The sequence below is a fragment of the Pecten maximus genome, unplaced genomic scaffold (assembly GCF_902652985.1).
Source record: "Pecten maximus unplaced genomic scaffold, xPecMax1.1, whole genome shotgun sequence".
Taxonomy (NCBI): Eukaryota; Metazoa; Mollusca; class Bivalvia; order Pectinida; family Pectinidae; genus Pecten; species Pecten maximus.
In genome coordinates, this window is record NW_022979205.1 from 23,402 (window position 1) to 48,587 (window position 25,186).

The 25,186-nt window shown below is 34.9% G+C and overlaps 2 protein-coding genes across 3 annotated transcripts in view; one reads left to right on the forward strand and one right to left on the reverse strand.

Annotated features, from left to right (window-relative positions):
- The window catches only part of LOC117318334 (importin-4-like), a gene marked incomplete at its 3' end in the record, with an annotated part of 39,900 nt that extends 23,228 nt beyond the window's left edge, over positions 1-16,672 (reverse strand). The window contains 7 exon segments of the mRNA XM_033873335.1: positions 6,794-6,836; positions 7,444-7,580; positions 8,504-8,636; positions 10,013-10,054; positions 12,831-12,916; positions 13,553-13,639; positions 16,506-16,672. Of these exon segments, the coding sequence (XP_033729226.1) occupies positions 6,794-6,836; positions 7,444-7,580; positions 8,504-8,636; positions 10,013-10,054; positions 12,831-12,916; positions 13,553-13,639; positions 16,506-16,571 (594 nt within the window).
- On the forward strand, positions 16,575-22,744 carry LOC117318333 (gamma-soluble NSF attachment protein-like). 2 transcript variants are annotated; one of them, XM_033873333.1, is made up of 7 exons: positions 16,575-16,678; positions 16,844-16,928; positions 18,582-18,649; positions 19,240-19,324; positions 20,465-20,482; positions 21,236-21,376; positions 21,962-22,744. In XM_033873333.1, the coding sequence occupies exons 2-7, from the start codon at positions 16,861-16,863 to the stop codon at positions 22,113-22,115; spliced, it is 534 nt and encodes a 177-aa protein (XP_033729224.1). In that variant the 5' UTR covers positions 16,575-16,678; positions 16,844-16,860; the 3' UTR covers positions 22,116-22,744. The 2 variants fall into 2 exon arrangements, with proteins under 2 accessions (XP_033729224.1, XP_033729225.1); XM_033873334.1 differs by having other exon boundaries at positions 16,628-16,689.
- Positions 22,745-25,186: the final 2,442 nt, after the last annotated feature.

Genomic DNA, 25,186 nt, shown 5'->3' on the forward strand with positions numbered 1-25,186 from the left:
ATATTATATAGAGTATCAATCACAATATATCAGAAGTTATCAAACTACAGATAACAATTAACGAATGAATATCAAATTAAGTGAATATCACAAGTATTTTTGCATTTGTTTTTTAGATAATCCGGATTTCCGTCTTTAAAAAAAATACCTAGTAGACGTAGCGCATAGTAAACGTAGCCATGTAACAGCTGATTTTAATCAGATATAACTTAACATGAACTTAACACCGTCACAGAAGTTCTTCGCAATCGAAAATTTGGTCGTGAATTCGGTATTTTGCAAATTATTTCAAAATACTTTCAGGTAAAAGAAAACAAAAATTCTCGTAAAAATATCGATTTTGGGTCGACTATCGGCCATTTCGGTAATTCAACTCCAACGACAATCGGGCCGCGATTCGCAAATGAATAATTAATTTAAAATTCGGTCAAATAAACCTCTAATATTTTATATATGATACAATCAGGCATTGCAGAACATATATTTTGGTCAATCCTCTGAAAATAATGCCAATTTATATTATAATTAAGCCCGATTTTTCTTCGTTTCGGTATTTCCAAGTCTGCTTCACGTGAGGTCCGTTTCAGTAAATATTCTCGTCTTTGCCGAAATAAAAACAAGCTATATAATTGTTCATTTTAAACATAACAACTGCCAACCACACGTATCTAAAAATGTTATTGTTGATATCATCTGAATATTGCCGTAGTTATCTGTCACTTCGATTGTAAACCCCCATGCCAAAGTCATGGAAGAATCGACCAATCAAATTGGTTTAACGTTTGATTTCCGTAATCTTGCAGTTACCTCCCTTACAACAGTAAATACGTTCCAAGTATCGCCTACAACAAGCAATCCCGTGCACATAGCAAGATATTATCATTTGCATTTGATTTATTGGGTCATTTTCGTCAAAGGAAAATGGTATATGGAAATCGATGACAATTTTAACGCTATGACCAGTCACCCTGACCACAAATGCCACCTAATTGTAAGCCTATACATATGTACAGTTCTTTCTCGCAAACACGTACAGTAACTACAGTATAGTATGATACAATGTATCGTCTCGTATGCCGTCATTGATATATTTCTTTCTCTAAATTATAGAAATACACACCTAGTTGATAATGATGTAACATTCTAGAATATATATATTACACATTTAAGTAAATCGCGGACAAATTTGCAGACCTATGCTATAATGTCAGCCGTTTTGGAAAGAACACAGAAGAGCAAAACTTTCTAAACATCCGGAGACGAATGCGCCTGCGCAATATAGTTGTTTACATAAATATATTGACCTGGACCGGAGTTATTCGCAAAGTTCAGGTTCATTTAGTCTTCTCATTTCGCTAGCGTTATGCATTTCTCAAATCGTATGCATCTTGAAAACACCTACTGAATACATTTCAACCTTTTCGGTAAAACTACTATATAAAACGAAGATGTTTTTGCAAGTAAATTATTTGAAGCGTAAGGCAATGGGGGCAGCCATATTTCATTGAAACAGACAGTAGATGGCGTATTGGTGAATGTGGCAACCATATATGGTTATATTTCTCAGTCCAGTTCTTGATCACAATAACCGAACATTAATGTTCGTTTGAAAATCAACTGAAGGACGGTTTATTAACAGTTACATGTACTGTACAACCAGAGATATAATCCAAGATGTACACACCCTAAGTTTTTTTATCTATACCATAAGATGTTAATTAGGCCTAGCAAACACCTATTTTATTACCCCTAGTTAACATCGAAAATGCATATTTCACCTCTGATATAAAACTACGGTCACGCTGTCGGTCACGCTGTCCGACGAGACATATATAGGCCTACAGTTTTGACAAACAAAATGCTAGTACTGTGGTACATCAGTCACGGATCATATTCGTTAGATTCTTAACAAATAATAATCTAATTTAACAAAATCCTCATGAAAAACGACATTGTAGTTTGTTACAACTTGCCATCAATTCCTGTTGACATTTCTTGCGTATTCTAGTGACATACAAATAAATATGAAACTGCGAACGGTCGCTGGTTTAATTACATTAGACATAACCGCCATTTTGGCTGATGATCACGTGATTAGTCACGTGACAGCTGAAGTAATCCCTGTTTCGCTGCAGAACTATTTATAGATTTGTAAACATTTGACTACGTAAACACGGTTGGTTTTAGGCTTATATGAAATGTTCCTGCATATGATCTCAGGATGAACAGCTTTTATGAGTCTAAGACATGTGGACAGCTCTGTGGACGCATGTAAATTTCCGCGACAATCAAACTGAATTTTTTTACTTTTGTTTTCAAGGCAGGATTGAGACAGAACTACGTAATCCTACGCCAACAAAATTGCATATACTGATGAGGAAAATGTTTATATTTATAGTGTAAAATAGTTTAGAACACCGAAAATTCATATTTCATTTTAAGTAATTGCAGTAAACACGGGAACTATCGGTTAAATCGTGTCAATAATTGCTGTGTTAAAATAGGAACTATATGTGGCTGCGGATGAATATCATTTGTATTACAGAAAAGAGAAGTTGTTAGCCGGAAACAAATGTGTGATTAACAACATTTACCCATGACTATAACGGCAGGTGTCAAAGGCATCCTGACGTTAAAAATATAAATGTATGGCTTAACCATATTGCATGCAATAATCCATACTTTTATTTTTAAGAATCGAGTGACTATATAATAGTGTATCATATAAACGTAAAATGACAGAAAACTGAAAATGTTAAAAAAAACAAAACAACAAAAAACCCATAGAAAACAAAATGTATGTAAATAACAACAAATGTATTAATAAAACATCTTGTTTATACTCTGTCAATACTGCATAGCTGAAAGGAAAAAAATCTTTATTGAACAACTGATCACTCAATTTTATCTTCGACCTGTCAAGCTGCAGTTAGGATAAAATATTCAAAAGTTTGGGAGGCAGGGGATGACAATTAATTGGTAGACTCGGTAGATTCTACACAAAATAAATTAGTGGATGGCAAGGGCAAACCCCAGGGTGCATATGGATTACAAGAAAGTGCTTCATTCTTCATGATCTGCAAGGAAGTACCTGTGTGGATATCAAACTTTCCATGTGAAGACCTATGTCTAATATCACAGGAGGAGCAATCACGCTTGCATTATGGTGGTAATTTGAAGAAATTAAGAAAGATGGTTGGATAATAGAAAGATGTCTGATCAGACCAAACCGCCTAGTAAATGTGAGCAAGCTTAAGCCATCTCTAGACATTAAGTCAGTGTGAACAACCCAAATGACACTTAGTGTGAACAAGCAACAGTGTATGAAATTATATATGAAAATTCCTTAGACAATATGTCTACAGAAAATTGAAATCCCATAGCCCAAGTCATTTTTCCATAGACCAATTTTTTAAAACATTGTTGAAAGTAGCACAACTGTCACACAAATGCTTGCATCATCCAGTAATAACACGCTGTTATGGGTAAAATAAACTCTATTGTAACCTCTGATTTCATATGATCATTTGTCAGAAAATAATGGAATGTTGTTTTCATGAATTGTAATGTATGTCAGGGCTCAAACTTTTCATAGCCAATGGGGCCAACACTTGAAATTTTACATAGACGAACAAGGTTTTCTATAGCCTCGGATCATCGGACCACCTTTACTTTTGAACACTGAAGCAATCTCTAGACATTTAGCCAGTGTGAACAAGTCATCTCTATATATAGACATTTAGCCAGTGTGAACAAGCCATCTCTTCACATTTAGCCAGTGTGAACAAGCCATCTCTACACATTTAGCCAGTGTGAGCAAGTCATCTCTAGACATTTAGCCAGTGTGAGCAAGTCATCTCTAGACATTTAGCCAGTGAGAACAAGCCATCTCTACACATTTAGCCAGTGTGAACAAGCCATCTCTACACATTTAGCCAGTGTGAGCAAGTCATCTCTAGACATTTAGCCAGTGTGAACAAGCCATCTCTACACATTTAGCCAGTGCGAGCAAGCAATCTCTAGACATTTAGCCAGTGTGAACAAGCCATCTCTACACATTTAGCCAGTGTGAACAAGTCATCTCTACACATTTAGCCAGTGTGAACAAGCCATCTCTACACATTTAGCCAGTGTGAGCAAGTCATCTCTACACATTTAGCCAGTGTGAACAAGCCATCTCTACACATTTAGCCAGTGTGAACAAGCCATCTCTAGACATTTAGCCAGTGTGAACAAGCCATCTCTACACATTTAGCCAGTGTGAGCAAGTCATCTCTAGACATTTAGCCAGTGTGAAAAAGCCATCTCTAGACATTTAGCCAGTGTGAACAAGCCATCTCTACACATTTAGCTAGTGTGAGCAAGTCATCTCTACACATTTAGCCAGTGTGAACAAGTCATCTCTAGACATTTAGCCAGTGTGAACAAGTCATCTCTACACATTTAGCCAGTGTGAACAAGCCATCTCTAGACATTTAGCCAGTGTGAACAAGTCATCTCTACACATTTAGCCAGTGTGAGCAAGTCATCTCTAGACATTTAGCCAGTGAGAACAAGTCATCTCTAGACATTTAGCCAGTGTGAAAAAGCCATCTCTAGACATTTAGCCAGTGTGAACAAGCCATCTCTACACATTTAGCTAGTGTGAGCAAGTCATCTCTACACATTTAGCCAGTGTGAACAAGCCATCTCTACACATTTAGCCAGTGTGAACAAGCCATCTCTAGACATTTAGCTAGTGTGAGCAAGTCATCTCTACACATTTAGCCAGTGTGAGCAAGCCATCTCTAGACATTTAGCCAGTGTGAACAAGCCATCTCTACACATTTAGCCAGTGTGAGCAAGTCATCTCTAGACATTTAGCCAGTGTGAGCAAGTCATCTCTAGACATTTAGCCAGTGTGAACAAGTCATCTCTAGACATTTAGCCAGTGTGAGCAAGTCATCTCTAGACATTTAGCCAGTGTGAACAAGTCATCTCTAGACATTTAGCCAGTGTGAGCAAGTCATCTCTAGACATTTAGCCAGTGTGAGCAAGTCATCTCTACACATTTAGCCAGTGTGAACAAGCCATCTCTACACATTTAGCCAGTGTGAACAAGCCATCTCTAGACATTTAGCCAGTGTGAGCAAGTCATCTCTAGACATTTAGCCAGTGTGAGCAAGTCATCTCTAGACATTTAGCCAGTGTGAGCAAGTCATCTCTAGACATTTAGCCAGTGTGAACAAGTCATCTCTAGACATTTAGCCAGTGTGAGCAAGTCATCTCTAGACATTTAGCCAGTGTGAACAAGTCATCTCTAGACATTTAGCCAGTGTGAGCAAGTCATCTCTAGACATTTAGCCAGTGTGAGCAAGTCATCTCTACACATTTAGCCAGTGTGAACAAGCCATCTCTACACATTTAGCCAGTGTGAGCAAGTCATCTCTAGACATTTAGCCAGTGTGAACAAGTCATCTCTAGACATTTAGCCAGTGTGAACAAGTCATCTCTACACATTTAGCCAGTGTGAACAAGCCATCTCTACACATTTAGCCAGTGTGAACAAGCCATCTCTAACATTACAACAATAATGACATCATGATCTGCAGACTAGTATTACAGTATCTAACTCTATCTACTAATGTAGGCAGTGTTATATAGAGGTAATACAGGACAAGAGGAAATACTAACCAATTCCCCCAGTGACACGGGGATTTAATTCTGCGGGATTAATATACAAGAGATCCCAAAGGGATCTTGGCGCCCACCATTGAATGAGCTTTATAGGTTCCATGTCAGATTGATCTTCTATTTTTTCCTTCCTCTTACTAATCGGTGTAAATTGAGAAACATCCCTCCAGTACTTTTCAAACAAGGGGAACCTATATATGAAATTTGAGATTTAGCGATAATGGCTGTATGTTGGCCATGTTGTTTTCAGATTGGCCCCAAAATGCAATGCAAGGGACCAAGGGGAACCTACATATGAAATTTGAGAAAGATCCCTTCAGTACCTTCTGTAAAATAGCGATAACAAACTTCAATGGTCAAAATCCAAGATGGCTGTCTGTCGTCCACGTTGTTTTCTGATAAATCCTAAAATACAATATGCACAACTTGGGATAAAGGGGAACCTACAAATGAAATTTGAAAAAGATCCCTTCAGTACTTTCTGAGAAATAGCCATAACAAACTTCAATTGTCAAAATCCAAGATGGCTGCCTGTCGGCCATGTTGTTTTCTGATTGGTCTCAAAATGCAATATGCATAACTAGGGACCAAGGGGAACCTGCATATGAAATTTGAGAAAGATCCCTTCAGTACCTTCTGTAAAATAGCGATAACAAACTTCAATGGTCAAAATCCAAGATGGCTGCCTGTCGGCCATGCTGTATTCCGATTGGTCTCAACATGCAATATGCATAACTAGGCACCAAGGGGAACCTACATATGAAATTTGAGATAGACCCCTTCAGTACTTTCTGAGAAATAGCGATAACAAGAATTGTTTACGGACGGACGACGAACCACGGACGAAAGGCGATTTGATGATGGTGAGCTAAAAATCCATTGTTTAACAAGTTTTCTTCAATATCAAAAGCAGATTGTTTGATAGTGATGGGATTTTATTGTATCTAATACTCTTGTCAAATTTTGACATACATGCAAACACAAACAAAATATAGTCTATAAAAGCACAATAAAAATTAAGAAATATTTTTTTCCCATTTAACCATAGTTTGATGTCACCCGCACTATTGATTAATGACATCACAATTGTAAACATCCAATATGAGAGAGTGTACCTTACCTTCTCATCTTCGCCAATAAAGAAGATAAGTTCTGTGATTGTTCTGTAAATAAAATATGTGTATCAAATATAAATGACTTTAAGCAATAAATCAGACACTTTCCTACTAAAAGGACTCCAGCAAGATAAATCTACACACCGTACAAAAATTTGACGTCAAATTTCAAATTTCTAAATCGGATTAATCAGCAGAACTAAAATATCACTAGTGCAAATGTAATTTAGTGTCAACAAAACCAGACCTGTCACTCGATGCAAATGTGGCCAACAACTATTTTGTGTAGTACAATTGATGCCTCGATGAAAAGAAATTATCTAATGTCTGGCAGTATGTGTATATGAACTAAAAGATATCCGCTCTCAACTTGTATTCTCCACTACAATTTCCGTCCTCGGGTAGAGAGAAAATATTGTGAGAAAACTAGTAGTATGAAATAACCATTTTAAGTTTGGAAGTAATGATATCTGACAAGTGGCATTCTAAACATCACATTATATTCGGACATGAATGTAGCAGTACCTTACTAAGGGGACATGGACACATATGACTACATTACTGAGTATAGGGGGACATGTACACATATGACAGTACCTTGCTGACATGTACACATATGACAGTACCTTACTGACATGGACACATATGACAGTACCTTACTGAGTAGTATGGAACAAGAACACTCTCTGTATCATTGACTACTACAGACAGCATCTGCAGCAGACTTGCAAGATGAGGCTTCAGCTGTTCTCCCGCCCCAGATGCCACAGAGTGAAGTACAAATGCACCAGTCTGTCAAATAAATATTATTTCAACAAGTCATAAGTAAGGAATCACATGTACAATGTATAGCCGATATTGATTTCACACCGAGTTTCCAACCTGATTGTTGAAGAGAGGTTTTCCTAAGTATGAATAGTACAAAAACAGTAATTCAGTGCTTTTCCTAGGTATTTTAGAAAAATCCAATAGACCGTTGGGAAAATTTTACCTGTAAATTGAACATGTGTGAATCTTGTTTTCTTATCTTTTGTTGTTATATTTGCCACTATATTTTTCTGTGTTTTTCGGAAGTTTTAATCAATGGACACAATCAAGAATTTTATTTTTTTTTTTGGGGGGGGGGGGGGGGGGGGGGGGGGGGGGGGGGAAATATGGCTAAAGTGCATTGGGAATGAGGTCGCACCAAATTATATATGAAATACACTGTAATTTCCAACCAATATCTGCTTTCACAATTCAAAAAACATTATATACTAGGCCAATTTAAAGTATAAACTTACTGTATTTTGAAATTTGCAGAGGTATATAATAATTATACTACATGTATGCTCTTTAGTTTTACACTAGTCAAGCTTTGTGGTGCCAGTAAAATAGAATAACCAAGACTGGCAGATGCAAATTTCAAAATACAGTTACCTCCCTTCAATTCCTATATTTCCTCAAACAAAGCTTTTATTTTGGTTTCAAGTTCCTCAGAAAACGGAGTCCCTACCCCCGAGTCATGCAAGTGACATTGAGAGTGAGAGGAAATTACATTTAACTCTCAAGGTCATGCTTTTGTTGCAACATCAGAAATTATATCCATGTCAGTGTCAATTTTGATTGTCTAACCAGATAAATATTGGATGTTACTGAATAATATAGTATTAAGTTGTGTCTGATGAATTTGTTTAAGTTACTTTCTGAAGGGATAATATAGCACAATGACATACCTCTCTCTCCACAACTGTTTGACTTTTACACGAGGTTCCCAGAAACTGCAGCAGCTGTGGCCAGCTGTTGTTTGGAAGGTCATGTTTGGCCACCACAGCAACCACCTGGGCAATGGAGTTCCTCACACTCTTCCTGTGATTAAGTTTTAATTCAAAAAATAAAATATCTATTTTTAGAATGGAACCAAATCTATGTTCATAATTTCAACTATTATGAATGGATATCAACAAATGAGATTCATTCAATCTTGCTTCCTGGTAATTAAATTTAATCAGATTATCTGGCTTTATCTCCCTATAATTTGTAATTTAGAAACTAACCTGTTATTATCTAAATCAGGACATATGTTGTATTGCAATTATAAAACATCAAAGCTATAAGAAATATCTATTTTTACTCCAACTCAATATTCACATTGGAACTGGAGTTTGTAGATCGTCCACACACATTATATTGTGTAAAAGACGAGTTTGTACATCATCCACAAACATTATTGTGTAAAGTAAGAATTTGTACATCATCCACACACATTATTGTGTAAAGTAAGAGTTTGTACATCATCCACACACATTATATTGTGTAAAAATAATTGAGTGTCTTTGTCCCACAATTACAACTTCAGGGTTCATACGGATTATGTCAAAACCAAATTCAAGGCCTTTTCTATGTCCTAATTAAATATCCAAGACCCATTTTACCTGTCATCTAAGTCAGCTTAAGAGGGAGCAAGAGAACAAAAACGCAACTTATAACTATCCACTTGATCAAAATACAACTTGACATGGTAGTTATTAACGTCTGTAGGGGAGGCGACATGGACAAAGTTGAACCCAAGTGATCAGTGGCCAGGGTTTCACTTATCCTAATGAAACCTTAATATTCAAGAATTTTTCAAGTCTGCAAACCAATTTTCAAGGCTTTTCAAGGCCCAGAATGAAATTCAAGGCTTTTCAAGGCCCAAAGTGAAATTCAAGGCTTTCTCAAGGCCCGTGCTAACACTGAACTTGATGCATATTCTGCCAGTTTTAGAATTCTACATGAACATGAAAAAACATATTGAGTATTTTTGGTTGACATGGCAACTTAACGAGTCCTGCTCATCACAATACACATATTACTATGGAGGTTTGATGTACAGTAAATTAATTAAGATAAGTTTGTCTTCGTCAATGGTTTATATTCTGCAGCAAAATCTTGTCTGAAGTGAAGTCAAGAATGAAATGTTACAGGAAACCAAGAATGTTGACTTAAATTGATTTTGATCACATACAGGAAACAAATTCACAAACATAACTGTTACAGTAAAGCTATGTGGCCTATTAGTATTACAAATTATTCTGTCTGATTTAATTTCCACTCTTGTGGGCTATGCATCAATGAGGAAATTGGATGTTACGTCATTTTAATTAAACACCATGTGTATAGGTACCAGACAAATACAATTAAACAGGCAATCTAGCACTTGGTAGCACATGAGATATACCGGTCTCATTTATGAGAATACTTACTCTGGTTCTTGTACAAGGATCTGTAAGATGTTATCCCTGATACTGAAACAGAAGTTTTATCGTGGCATGAAGAAGTGACACAGTGAGGACACTCTGACAGGTTAAAATTCTATGGATTAGTTTTCATTTCAACAAAAAATAATTCAATAGATTGAACAAAACTGAAGTATATCAATACTAAAGAATTTTATAATATACAGTGGAACTTCGTTAACTCGAAGTCGACGGGACCACGAAAAAACTTCGAGTTATCCGAGTGTTCGAATTAAGCGAGTTATCATTTTTGGTGAAAAGTTTGGTCAATATTTGTCAACATTATTATAATCATTATAACTGATCGCTCTGTTGCTCATCAGTTTAGTGTGAAGACTGGTCAATACATGTAAATATATATGTAATGTTTCGTTATATTACTTGTAATTTGGTGTAGTTTTGCCGATATACAGTCACGATAATGTTTCTTTCACTTAGTCACTTCAAGAACGATCTGATGTCCAAGTCATGTTTGCAAAAGGTAAACGATAAAACGGAATTTGACAAAATAACAAGTTATTCATGTCAAATCAAATACCCGGTAACCGTTTGAGTTTAACACAGATTGCATGCAAAACGTAACAGAACCATTACCTTTTATTGGACATATGAAATACTGTTTGATCGGCCTACTTACTTTTTAATGATAACCACGCCATTTCCATGTGTATTAGCACCGAAAGTTAGGCTGCGCATGTGCGTATAAAATGTTACTGTAACTGAGCTGGCGTTTTATCCGATTTAATAGACAGCACTGACCGTTACAGTTGTACTCTGAACACCTCGGCAGTAATTACGCTATTGTTTCAGCAGTTTAAAGATTTAATAGGCGCCGGTGACTGTTTCATTTCTACACCTGTAAAAACATCAGCCGGGTAGATCTACCGGTGTGTCAGAGATTAGTTCCGCTTGAGCGAGCAGGTAGATGAGTTGTTGACTATCTTGTGTACTAATATCGGCGACCGCCTTAGGAAATTACCTGATGTAGGTAAAGCAGTACTTTTTATCACGAAGACTTGTTGTAATAAGATTCAACCGACAATTTCTTTTATGAATTTATGAAACACTTATAATAGCATGTAGGTTATAAGTAGTGCCGATATGTTCAGTATTACAAACGGAATTTAGCTCTTAAAAATTGTCGGCATTTGCCAACGATCGACGAAAATTATACTTCGAGTTATTCGTTCATTTCAAATAGGATTTTTATTGTTGGGACCAAATTTTCACTTCGTATTATCCGAGTTTTTCGAGTTATCCGAGTTCGAGTTTTCCGAGTTTTTTTTACTAAGATAAAGAGAGAATCCGGCCGGGACGGATGATGTACTTCGAGTTAAGCAGGGTATTCGAGTTATCCGAGTTCGAGTTAACGAAGTTCCACTGTATTGAAGAACACACTACCGATTACCTATTTACACCTAAAACCAGTTCAGGTACAAATATATCAGCAAAAATATCCTTTCCATCCAATCTTTAGAAAATGATTGCTTAACATGGTTTAACCCTTTGCCACATGTAAGCGCCTCTGGACGCCTTTACCCCTTGCCACATGTAAGCGCTTCTCGACGCCTCTGCATTATCTCCATGTAAGCGCTTCTCGACGCCTCTACGTTATCTCAATGTAAGCGCCTCTCGACGCCATGCCGGTTCGGTAAACTTAGACATGGAAAATCCCGTGATTGAGAGCGACACCTATCAGGAAATCCCTGATACTATTTTAAGAAGATCAATGCATCGACCAATCAGATTTGTACACGTCATTCATACGAAAGTTTTTGAATAAATTAACCTAGAAAGTGTGAGTCATGAGTGTAGAAAAGTGTGACAACAACGAGGCGTAATGGCGGCTGTGGCTACGATTTTGCGCGACGTTTTTGACGCCGATGATGATAATTTAGAGATCGATGGCTTTGGACCTGAATACATTGAGTCAGATATTGATCTTAACGATGTTCTAAATGAACTGTCAACAGATAACGAGTCCGAAAATGAGGACGAACGGCGACTAGTTGTACCGCCGCCATTAGGTAATGTTGACCGAGATTTTTCGCCGATCACAGTAAATGATTTTGTTAGGGAAACGGGGCCAGTACTTCCAGAAACTTTTGATTTTGATACTGCAAGTCCCATTGATTATTTCTACCTTTTCTTCAATGAGAATCAGTTTTCCACCATAGCTCGACACACTAATAACTACGCTCACTGGCATTTGAAAAACGAAGGTAGATTTGACCCGAAATGGTCGGATACACATTCCTTCGTTGTGACATCAGATATAAAATATTCTAGGCTTAAGCCTGAACTGTTGAAATATTCTTTTGAAAACTTTGAAATTCAGTTTGTTTCATTTGGGAGTTAATGATGAATCATTTCATGTACAGGAATTCAATGAATTATAAATTACATTGTCAAAATATTTTGAAATTTTTCTGTTCTGTTTGTATACAGCTGATTTCGTGGTTATGTGTTGTTGGTTTTATAAAGAAAATAGCACAGAATTAAAATTTAAGAAATTCTGAACATAATTGTAACTTACTAAAAATGTCTAAAACAACTATTTCACTTTCAAAATTAGGTTTAGAAAAATTAATCAAAACAAAGCTTAATTTCTCAAAAACTGCCATTGAGATGGTGTATGTATATTTCAGTCAGCGCAATAATGTTGCATTGCAACAATGTATCTTTGCACTATTGGCACAGAGTGCTGAAGTGTTATAACCTGCATGTGGCAAAGGGTTAATTATCCATGTTTGTTCATAGTCTCCATGTACAATATCTTACATACTTGTTAATGATATTTTCTGGGAGAGCACGATAATGTCTCCCTTTCTGGATTTTTCTTCTCAGAAGAACTGCTGCAAATTGACGAACCTATGAATGAGAACAAAGAATTTTTTCATCACCACATGCATGATTATCAGTATAAACAAGTTGTCATTATACAAGGTTTCATTTTTTTTTTTTTCAAAATTCCAAGCAATTACAGGCGTGCTCATTAAGGTTCTACCAAAAAATTGTACAAACAATGCAATAATAATGTGTCTTCAAAAATATTTTCAATTTCTAATTATCAATTACCAAAGAAGGAAATCATTTCAAAATTTAAATATTATAACTTCACATAGTTCAACCAATATAATGTAATTATAACAACTACTGTTCTAAATTGTGACCAATGATAAATTCTCAGGTTTTTTTTATTGCTTTCTTTTTCTAAGAATCACAATACAAAACCACAAAAAAACAATGCAACATCTAAACCAGTATAACAATCATTAAGTCGTACAGAATTATCTCTTTTCATACTTTTTAAGGCAGTTTTACCATGAATAGAAAATTCCATACATAACAGATATTTAATTATCAAGTTGAGCATTAAACCAGTATTTGTGACTTTATACAACTGAATGTCCTATGTACCATACAAGTGACTGTGACTTTATACAACCGAATGTCCTATTTACCATACAAGTGACAGTCATAAACCTATTGCTTACAAGGACTTACTTGAGGCACTTGAGATGATCCGAGGACCTGGCAGAGACCAGGGACAATGTTAGGGTCCTTAAATAACTCCTTCAGCTGCTGTGTTGCCTAAATATTGAAATTGTATACATGTATAATAAAAAATTATGTATGTCAGAAAAGTTTTAATCGTTATCATTACCGGTTCTACAAACATTTATGAAAATATACTTCTTGAGATTTTTTCATATTGACAGGCTTCTTTTTCAAAATTAGTGCAAAAGATTTAATGTTTCCGCGTTTTGGAGTATAGCGGAAAATAATTGTCCTATAGTTTCGGTATTCGGATGTTTCCGTGGGTTGTTTGTTACTTTGCTTTAGCCAATGAGGGCTCGACGTGTTGTCTGCACATGCGGTAGTGCATGTATAGGGGAGTATTAGGCATTCTAGTCGTGGACACCAACATTAGCGGTCAGCAAAATTTTCGAATTAATTTTATATCAGTTTTAATTAGTTCAGAATATGTTAGCAGTTTTTCCATAGGTAGTTTTTTTTTTTTTTTAGAAATCCAACATCTGAGTCTTAAGCCTTAAGGGTTGGTACACCTCCTGCTTCACCTATTAAGGTTTTCAGGTTGGGTGTCTTGCTTGGCTCTTTCCAATTTTATTTGCTAATTCATTTTTACGCGGAGGTCTAAGTGTAATGCAAGCGTTTTAATTGGTCAGATGGAGAGAGTGAAAAGGGAAATAGTTGTATTGATATTTTGTAGTGTTGCATATAATCATGCTAAAACTGTAATAAATGCCGAGTGTTCCACTAAAGTCCACTCTGGCTCGCTGTATATTATGTTGGTGTTGTTTATAGATGGAGCGAAGTATATAGAGGACTTGCTGTTGCCTTCTAGCTATACACTGCCAGATGGTGGGTCAATACATATACATACTAAATTCTAAGAACATAGGTGTCAACCATCCTGGATTACGCGGGAAGTGCCCGGAAAATCATTAAAATTTCCCCTAAATCCCGATTTGGTACATTTCCCGAATCGGGGTTAACTTTCTCCCGGATTTGAGCAGTCTTTTCTCATAAAACCCCGGAAATCTCAGACACTTTGACCCTGAACTGCTTATGTAAACAAAACACCCCTACCACCTGTGTAGCTACCCTGGCCTGGGGCTTGGTGAGAGAGGGGAGTCGGTCACTGGTCACCATATGCGTGCCTGCCGACTGGTGTATACATTATAACCAATGTGGCTTCATTTGACATGGTCAGTTAATTTTGTGATTACAACTAGGATACATCACTTCAAGAACAAACACTGGTACTATCTGTCAACAAGATTTACTCACATGAAAGCCAATAATGCCTTTCTTAATCGTAGCTGTCAGTACCAGCGTTTGTACTGCCGCCATCTTTAATTGGTCAATACTAATATAAAGTCGTAAACTGACACAAAAATCCGGATTTCAATTTGGGTCAGAAAAAAATAAAAAGACTTTTTAAGAAGTTTGTTTTATGTCATAATAGAAATACTAGTAAAACAACAATTACTGTGTAATTATTATTTGAGAAAGGAAGGGAGATAATTTGATAAATACATTTAGAAATATTTCAGAACAAAATGATAAAAAAAAATTCAGGAGATAAGTAGTTGCTTTGTATACTGGTTGCAAATTTCAAGTGACTACATCATTAATAATATAATTCACTAAATACAGTTTTTAAATGAATTTATCTATTTTTTTTTTTTTTTTTTAATTATTATTATTCTTTAAAATTAACCAGTGTTGTCAAATTTAAATATCAAAATGTATTAGCCCGAGGTAATTTACACCTGCGCAAGCCCATGAGGAACATCACCTAAAGTAACAAAAATGTCGCGATTTTTTTCACGCACTTTCTCCCTCATTTTGGATGTGGAATGAGGGAGATCTCCCTCATTGGAGGTTTCAGAGGTTGACATGTATGTAAGAAGGATATTCATTTCCCAATCTTTGATAGGTTATTGCACTTATTTTGAATTTGGATGGGCCACTGACCAAAGAAACAGTGACAGCTATAAACAGTAATTCATAGCTTTTATTCTCTGCTCACTCTTGGAGAGAAAAAACTTCAGCAAAAGTTGCTAAAATATCATTTTTTCTCTTAGCAAATAGGAAATGGTATTAGTAAGACAATTTAATTGACCTTTAAGAGAACTAAATCTATACTAGCACATGCAGGGTAGACGTTCGCTATAGTAGCAGCAGCGGGTACACGTAGGTAGGCATAATGTCTACATACCTATCCATATTATTATATGTAAGGTAGGTGTTATGTCAAGCCCAATTTTATTGTGTTTGCACCAAAACCTTAGCAATGAACGGTGTCAGATAATTCCACGTTTTCGTATAGTAGTGCGTTCTGGCCCTACACCAGACATCGTGTCAGGTCCCGAGGAAACTCGTTCTATCTTGCTTATAACATTGCACTTTTACTGATCAATACCGAATACACATTATTTATAGGACTATTCGTCCCGCTGGCTGAGTCCAATGTGATATGTTGACAACGATATTTGTCTCAATATATAAGAGTGTTTGTGTGTGTGTGTGCGACTCATCTATATATCATAATAAATAAGTAATGAACCCATGGTGATCTCGATACTAATTGTCGAATTGAAGTTGTGCCCCTGGCATAGATAATTAAAACGTCCACAACTAAAGACTGTATATTATGATAAAATGCAATGTCATTTTATAGCACTAAATGAACGATACACCACAAAAAAATATACACATGAAACGGTGTGTATAGTTAAAATGAAATAATCTATCTACTTTTCATTCAGAACCATAAATTCCCGCGTTTTTCATCATGTTCGGCATACCATAGACACGTGGGAACAATGCGTCATAATATTTAAAATTAAACATGACGGGCTCACACCGATCAAGACATGTAATGTTATTAAACTAGCATTGCTTGATAGACATGACATGTTATAATCACCAGTTGAATCGTGTTGTTGTCTGGAACAAGAAGTTTCCCGAGTGTTTCTTCCAAGTTGGAGGCCATTTTCGTGTTTCGCCTTTTGTGGTTTCACAAATCGGAGAGCTCAGTTATAGTCTGTTTTTCAATAACAGTAATCAATGCAGTTCTTGGATTACGGCGACTAAATTTCGGTTTGTTAAAAGTATTTAAGATAAATTTATTATATATTCGTGAATAAAATACATAAACAATATTTCCAAAACTGTTATACTCAAGAATCCTATTTTTGTTGTGTATATCAACATTTCTGAAACAAAATATAGGTCTAAATTAATTGGTCATGTTGATGTTTGTAGTCTGACAGCAGCTAGAGATGGCAAGTGACATAAAACAACGTAAAGCAGCCGAGGCTGAGGATCACATTCGTCAGGCAGAGAAATGGTAAACAGAGACGACAGTATTATGTGTGGAAATGTAGTCAAATTAGATACAAAGTTATCACATTGACATTAAAATGATATTGTACTTGCATTTGACAGTCTGACATCATCTACCAGTGCCACCCTTCAAATATTTGAGTTCAACTGATAACTATATATTAGGTTGCGGACTATTTTTTCTGGTGTATTATTGTGCAACATTTGTGACACGACAAGAGTTGTTTCACAGGTTATTTGTAATTCTGTTAAATTGACTGCTACCAAACTAAACAACAATCTTTTTTAAATATGTATCATATCAAAAGGGTATTGAATTTGATCCAAGTAATAACATAATATTTATTTTGACAGACAGCTATCTGTCAGAATATGTTAAGGTTTGATGTTGGGAACAGAGGATATTTCTATAGTCACTCCAATAAGTACTAGTGCTCCAGCAATGTAAGAGGATTACATCTTAATTGTGTTATAGTAAATTATATATAATAATCAATTATCCATAGCCAGAGACATTGCAGGCTCAGCGCTACCTGAAGTAAGTTTTATATGTATGATCATTCCTATTCAGACATATAAATTAAAAGTCTGATTCCTGATCATGAAATGCCAGAAATGTGAATATCAGCATATATATGAGCAATATACTTTTCACCTAATACAGAGACCTATATACTATGTCTCGATCTGCCTAATAGAACTTCAGTTTGGGGACTTAATTTCAATCCTTAAAAAGTAGATTTAAAGACCTCCATTTGGCAAACTATAATTTCCACTGATCATGATCATGATCTTTCTTGAAAACTTTAGAAATACCGGTAATAAAGTTTCACTGGCAATCAAGTACATGTACTGAAATAAAAGGCTTAAAATAGAGAGGTTACCCCCAAAATGGACATGGCTCATTGGCTGATGAGTGCTCTGTTTGATACAAAAACCATGATATGCTAGTGCAGTGTATTATGTGTCTGCAAAACCCTAGCTGTCATATATATTGACTATATATAAATAACAGCATTGCAGTTCAGTCATAACATAAACTCTTGATGAGTAATGTGTCTCTAATTAATAAAATAATCCAATTCATTCCTTACCTGGATACTGGGGATTATTAATTTAATGATCATTTACATATTACCAATATAGGTAGTTATTGGGATATCATTTATTTAGTAGTGTGGTAATCAGTTCCACTTTCGATAATCAGAAACTTGAAATCATTTGATTATAATCGGTTTTCTAAATTTAGCTCAGGATTACCCTTTTGTAAAAAAATATTACATCTCAAGTACATTTATTACACGTCTTTGCCTTTTTTATCAATAATTAATTTAATTCTGAAAACAAACTTTATTGTTGATATATTTAAATCTCCTTAATCACTTTTAAATGACCATTGAATATATTAGTAAAACGAAAAATCAACTACTTCTTAGTTCGATAACTTACCAAAACGTACGAAGCTAAAGATTTAGGAACACTTGCTTTATTTAAAAAAAAAAAAATCCCTAAGTTTTTATTATTTTCGATGATCAGCCCATCACTTTTATTTAGTTTTATTTTAACTGTTGATGATATGTTTAGTGTGATGAGGTGGTAATAATAAAATTAATGTTGAGACTAAAGATTCCACCTTTGATGTTTTGTTTTCTTACAGCATGAAAACATCTTTCTTTAAGTGGAGACCGGATTTGGATGGGGCTGCATCAGAATACAACAAAGCAGGTATTATGTTTTTCAACCAAAATCTGATTTCCCAATTTTTTTTCTTATCATAATTAAGGCTTTATACTAACTTTATCATATGCATGTATCTGTTGATAAATAAACATTTTACAATTATAGATGAGCATAACAATACATATCACATGATAATGTTTAAAATGTGAAATAATAAATAACTTAAGATCCAGTTGACCTTCACTTTTATTAATTTCTGAAGTCCAGTCACTATTTCTCAAAATCTGAAGAGTCAAAACATAGCCAAATAGACAGATCCCTTCAGTCCTAAGAGACAAATAACATTTTTGGTAGACAAAAGCATACTCTCAAGGCCTACTGGATGCCCTGCTTATAGAGATTTTCAATTTGTGAAATGAATGTATAATATGTTTCAATAATTAGAGGTACAATTTACTCCATGAATGACAAACTTCCTGCCAATAGTACAAATATAGATTTACTGAAATCTAATTAGTTGATACTGTGTTGATTCCTGTATCAATAAATGTCAGAATGATGTTAATTTATTTATATAATGAGAGCACTATTTATAAAGTTGTAGCTCCCAAGTCTGATGACTTAATCTTTTTCAGCGACATGCTACAGAAATGCCAAATGTTTGAAGGAGGCTAAAGATGCTTGTATCAAAGCAGCAGAAGTGCAGCTCCAAATGAATGCGTATCCTTTACAAAATTATTTTATTATACAGTATATATAAGATGTCAACTGAATTCATGGATATTTTCATTCTAGTTTTTTTTCACAATTAGTCCCTTATTATGATATCAAGACTAAATATTACCTATGTGAAAGTGCCTGTAAAATATCAAGTCTACTAGACTTGCATTCCTGACATAATGTACTGTTTTGAAGTGTTATATTTATCCAATATTAAGTGAATGACTAGTAGTGATAAGGATACCCGTGTCTATTGCAGATTTGTCAAAATGCCATTTCTTTGTCCTGCATGATGACCATCCCATACTTGAAACAAAGTACACGATATATACATATATATATATTGAACCTTATTACAGTGTAACCAGTAAATCATTTGTTCAATGATGTGTAAAATGTATGAGATAAACCCCATCCCACAGGTTGATTCAGACACTACCGGGTAAGCTATACATTAAACAATGTACAAAATGACAATTGAATAGAATATCATAAAAGTATGTTTTAATTTAGAAATTCAGGGGTCAACAATAAGGCTTGTTCACTTGTTCGGACACCAGACTAAATTGAAAGTATCAAAGCATTTGTCCGACGGGACAAGTAACAAATATTGTCTTTGTGTTGGTTATTTGTATTTGGAAATCAACATTCACAACATTTCACATTACTTACAGTAAAAATATTTTTGAGATCTGAGCCTGCCTTATAGACATTGAAAAACATCATTGAATTTAATTGGAAGTTTTCAAGTGGGACAAGTGAATATATATGGTACTTGTCCAATGGGATAAGTACAGAAACAAGTTTATGTCAACCTCTGTAGAAATATTCTATATACTATAGTAATGTGTAAAAGGAGTGTTTTTTCACCTCAAACCAACACCTTAAAATACTATGCCTAGGTTTGGCTCGCAGATCTTACATCCATCAGGGTCTTACATTCTGAGTCATAACTTGTAAGTTTAGTCTGGAAAATAAACACAAACTCAAGAGATATAAAGTTCAGGTAGTTTTATTTGAAATAACAAATATACACCAGATATAGTTCAGGTTATATCTCACCTGTGTTGAGCTACTTAACTTGTTTTGCAAGCACTTGTCTGTTGTAACAGCTGTTTATTTTCTTTAACTAACCTCCAGACCATTCCATGCAGCGAAGTAAGTATCATCCTCACCCTTAGCTTCCCTGATGGAAACACTTAATAGAAAATTATCAAATTTTATGAATCCAAGCCTTATACTTACTAAACATATATACCAGAGGTTCAAATGATCTGTTACATGGCTTAGTATAGATCTCAAATTTTAATGTCTTATCCACAGTATCCGGGAAATAGGCAAGTCTGGCTCGTTACTAGTGGACATAGTGTACAATACAAGTTAGAGCTGTTCCAGGAAAACATCTATGGGACGATAAATTACATGGTGTGGAGTTCAAATTAAAATCACATCTATGGGTTGGTGGGGTGTGAAATAAATGTATTCTGTTGTTGGGTGTATTTGATGTGTTTGTACCATTTTTACATTAGAATTGCTTCTAGACCATGGCCAGGGTACCGTTCACAAAAAAGTGGATATGTGGGAGGGCATCAAAATTTAAATTAAAAAAATGCCCTAATTTCAAAATACCTTTCCTCCCTTCCTATATATGTTTTCCTGCAACAGCCCTTACAATCTCAAATTTTCAAAGGATCTTGGAAACAGAATATGTCTGCCTCGTTACTAGTGGACACTGTGTACAATAAAAATGCATAAACCCCAAATAAACAGGGAAGGCTTCAGTACACTTACATTAAACATTTTAGGGTTTCATTTTCTATTAAGTATCGCATGTAAATGAACGCTTGAAACTTCACGAATGAAGTATTGTGTATTATGAGTAATAACTGTAATAACTTGTATGTGTTACAGGTCATATGAGCAAGCTGGACTTATTTGTAAAGAGAATAACATGATAGAAGACGCCATTAATTTGATGGAATATGCTGCCAAACTATTTCAGGAGGATGGATCGTCAGATACGGCAGCCATTGTACTGGACAGAGCTGGAAAGTAAGAACCTTAGATCTCTCTTCATTCAAATATTAGTTTGTCAACGCTGCCCTGGTCTTCAAGAAAGCAAACTTGTCTATGTAAATGTATATAGAATGCATGTAGTCAATCTGCCTAACTGAACTACAGTATTTGACACCACTAGGGAGTCACCACATCAAATGGGAAACATTGCATCCTCAGACATTCTCCAACCGCCAAATAATAAATTCTGTCATAATTTTAGTAACCAACAACTTTAGTCTTATACACTGAATATTCATGCAAGATACACAGTCAGTGTAAAGTATCTGGTTTGGATCAATAACATTATCTGATCTTACAGAAATATATATTAGAGGTACATGTATATAGTAAAAATATACCTTACCACACAAGACTAGAGTAGATCTTTACTGGAAAGACCTGAAGCAGGTTCATTACTTGCATTTTGTGTAGTTTTCCATTACCTGTATGTCATCAGTTACTTTTCAGCCTTTATTATAAATTACATTGTTTAAAAGATAAATTGTATAAAGATAATCAATATTTTATAAATGTATGATAAACGTTTGATAACAGTACCATACATGTTTTTGTTTTTAGAATAGTGGAAATATCTCATCCTAACAAGTCTGCCCAGCTGTTCCAGAAAGCTTGTGATGTATCAGAGGTAGGAAAAGTCCTACTGTATAAACTTTTATTGATGATATACTGTCAGCCAATATTTATTATAGACTTGTTTCCTACCTTAAGGTAGCATTTTAGCTGACATCAATTAAGAAAAATATCTTCAGTTCATGACGAATGTATCTGACTTTTTCTGATGGCAATTGACCATTCCATATTCATATTCACTTTAATCAGCCATGTACTCCCCCCAGATATATTTTTCTCACATACTCCACAGGGTAATGTACAGGTAAAAACAGCCATCACATGCTCTAAGACGATACTCACAATAACGTAACATCATCATTTTACACTGAGTAACCAAGTCATAAATGATGACGTCATCAATTTTAATGCACATTCCAAGAAGCTTTGAAGATTAGATGGCGTGATGAAAAACTTTCATAAAAACTTACATTTGCCTGCATGTATGCTAGAAAATAATCAACATGAGTCTATACTGCGAAAAAGGATATCTCAACCCTTGTGTAACAGTTTGGCTGGCCAGCACTCTCTGGTTGAGATATCCCTGTCCATAGAACACCCATGTTATATTTGAATTAGTCCTTTATTAGTGTGTGACAGCATATGAGGGCTAACAGGATGGGAGAAATAGATTTTTTTTTTCAGGAGTGAAATAGGAATTCCAATCCACAGGTTTAGATCTAAGCTATCTGATAATAGAACCCTACCAAATACCTCATGTTTGGCAACTTTTGAAGTTCTTTCCCCATAATCTCCCCACAAAGGGCATCAAAACTCTTTTAAGCATCTCGCAACCTCTACCATCATTTTTTTCCCAATATGTAAGGGGAATGAATGTAAATTTTTATTGTAGTTGAAGAAAAACCCAAGACAAGTGAAGATTCTTGGAAGCAGAGGATTAATTTTTGCAGAAGTGAGTATTTTGAGCCAGAGTCTTTTGGGACTCCGTGTAATTTTTGGGTCTTATAATCCAAGAATTTGTTCCCAAAAAGGGGGGGGCCCCCGGAAATTTTTAAATCGGTAAATTCTCTGCTAAAACATGTATTAGTTTGGCACAACTGATTGTATATCAGTGCATTACGAAGGCATAGAATCATATTTTGCAAAAATATCAAAACTTCTATTGGCTCTCGGCCCTCCCCTTTGTTGGAAGTCAAAGCCCCCATCTCATATTTTTTTTTATTTTGATAAAAAAAAAAATTCCATTTTTATTCAGGAGAAAAATGTGTGGAAAAAAAAGACCCCAAAAAACCTTTCTTTTGGTAATATCCTTTATTTAAAACCATACAATTAGAGCCATGTATAATTTAAAAAAAAGACAAAAAACCCATGTAACAATTTTTTCCCCAATTTTGAGCAGTTAGATGAAAATGGTATTGATGGTTTGGGGGAAAAAAAAAGCAAGCCTGATCTGTTTTCACAATTTTTTTAAAATGATAGAAATATACTCCCCCCTACAGACAATTTGTATATTAAAAAAAAAAGGGATTTTAATTATAAAATTTTTATTTTTTCAGTTAGTATTAAGCATTAAACAGAATTTTGAAAAAATTTTTGACTACTTATACAAAATGGACAAGGAGTTAAAATAGAATTAAATTAGGGATATGAAAATGAAAAAAGAAATAGGGTTATACAACAAATTTAAAAATTTGAGATCATTTTTTATGGGACATCTAGATCTGTATAGTGATAAAAAAACCAGAAAAAAAAAGTCTTTTTTTTTTTTTTTTGTGCTGAAAAACGGACCCCATAACGGATATGTATATGATTAGGAACATTAAAGTTCAAGGATTAACCCAGTAGTTTTCCTATTTTTATAACGGGGGGTTATACAGTAGAAATCCCCCGGGGCTTTTTTGAAAAACATGGTGAAATTTACTTTTTTCGTTTCAAACAAAATTTCATTGCACATGCTATGAAATGTCAGTGTGTAGCTAGGTGAAGAAGAAAAATCGTACTCCCAAACAAAATTTTTTAATCTTAGCATCAACCCCGAAAAAAGAGGAAGGCTCTCTCGTCCAAGGGAAATTGAGGACGCTTTTTTACATGGTTTTAAATTGTTTCCTTTTGGGTAAAATTAAAATCACGTACATGAAATACAAAGATGTATAGACTTATCTTATGATATCTTCAATGAATTATAAAAAGTTATACACAGTTTTTGACTTTTATGTACATGTTAGTACAATGTTTTTTTTTTTTGAGATTTTGCGTGCAATGTCGTTGGAGTGTCCCCCCTGAAATTTTGGGGTTTAACAAAAAAACGGTTTTATAAGAGAGAATTTATAGTTCACTAAATTTTGTATAGTAGAGTCAATGTGTACCTTTTATAATATTTCTTGCAGAATGATGAGGCACTAGTGGGTTAAGAGGAGAAGACTTTTCGTGTTTTGAAAATTCCCAGCAATCAGCCGGGTCCCATTGGCTTTTTGGGTTTATTGAAGCAGGGTGACCCTTTTGGAGCAGAACAGTTTAAAATTTCTCCCCTTGGGTAATTATTGAAAATTTTTTAACTAAAATCAGGTTATTTTCCCCTTTTTTTATGTTCAATTTAAACCTTTCCCAGAACAATTACAATTAATATACCCAGGAGTTATGTTAGGGAAGGTGTCTACTGTACTACTATACTGGCATGTGGAAAAATAATTTTAGAGGGCATTAGGAAAAGAGGAGGTCCCCGTAAGCTCCCATGGGGAAAAGAGGGGGTCCATACGAAATATTAGAAAATTTTTTACAAATACTCGAAAAGAAACTTTACCCAAAATTTTGATAAGCGTAAAGTCCCCTGGGCTAAAGGGAATCAATATCCAACGCAGGACATTTTTTATTTAGCCCAAAAAGTTTAAATTTCAACTTTTTTAAAAATTTAGACTTTTTTCCATCCCTACATATTTTATGATACATTAATAAAAGATCTAACAACCCCCTTTTGGAGGTTCATTCGCATGCCTTTGAGCTACAAAAAAACCCAATAAAACTTATCAATGCATCTTTAATAAACCCAATGACAAGAGTTTTATGAGACCATAAACATTTAATAAAGACTAAATTAGGTTTTATTGAAACATTATTGGTAGAAAATCATAATGGTACAGTATAAAAGCAGTTTCTAATTTTCTGGAATTACATTAAAACAAGAGTAGTAAACAATTTTAAAAAATTTTTGTTGAC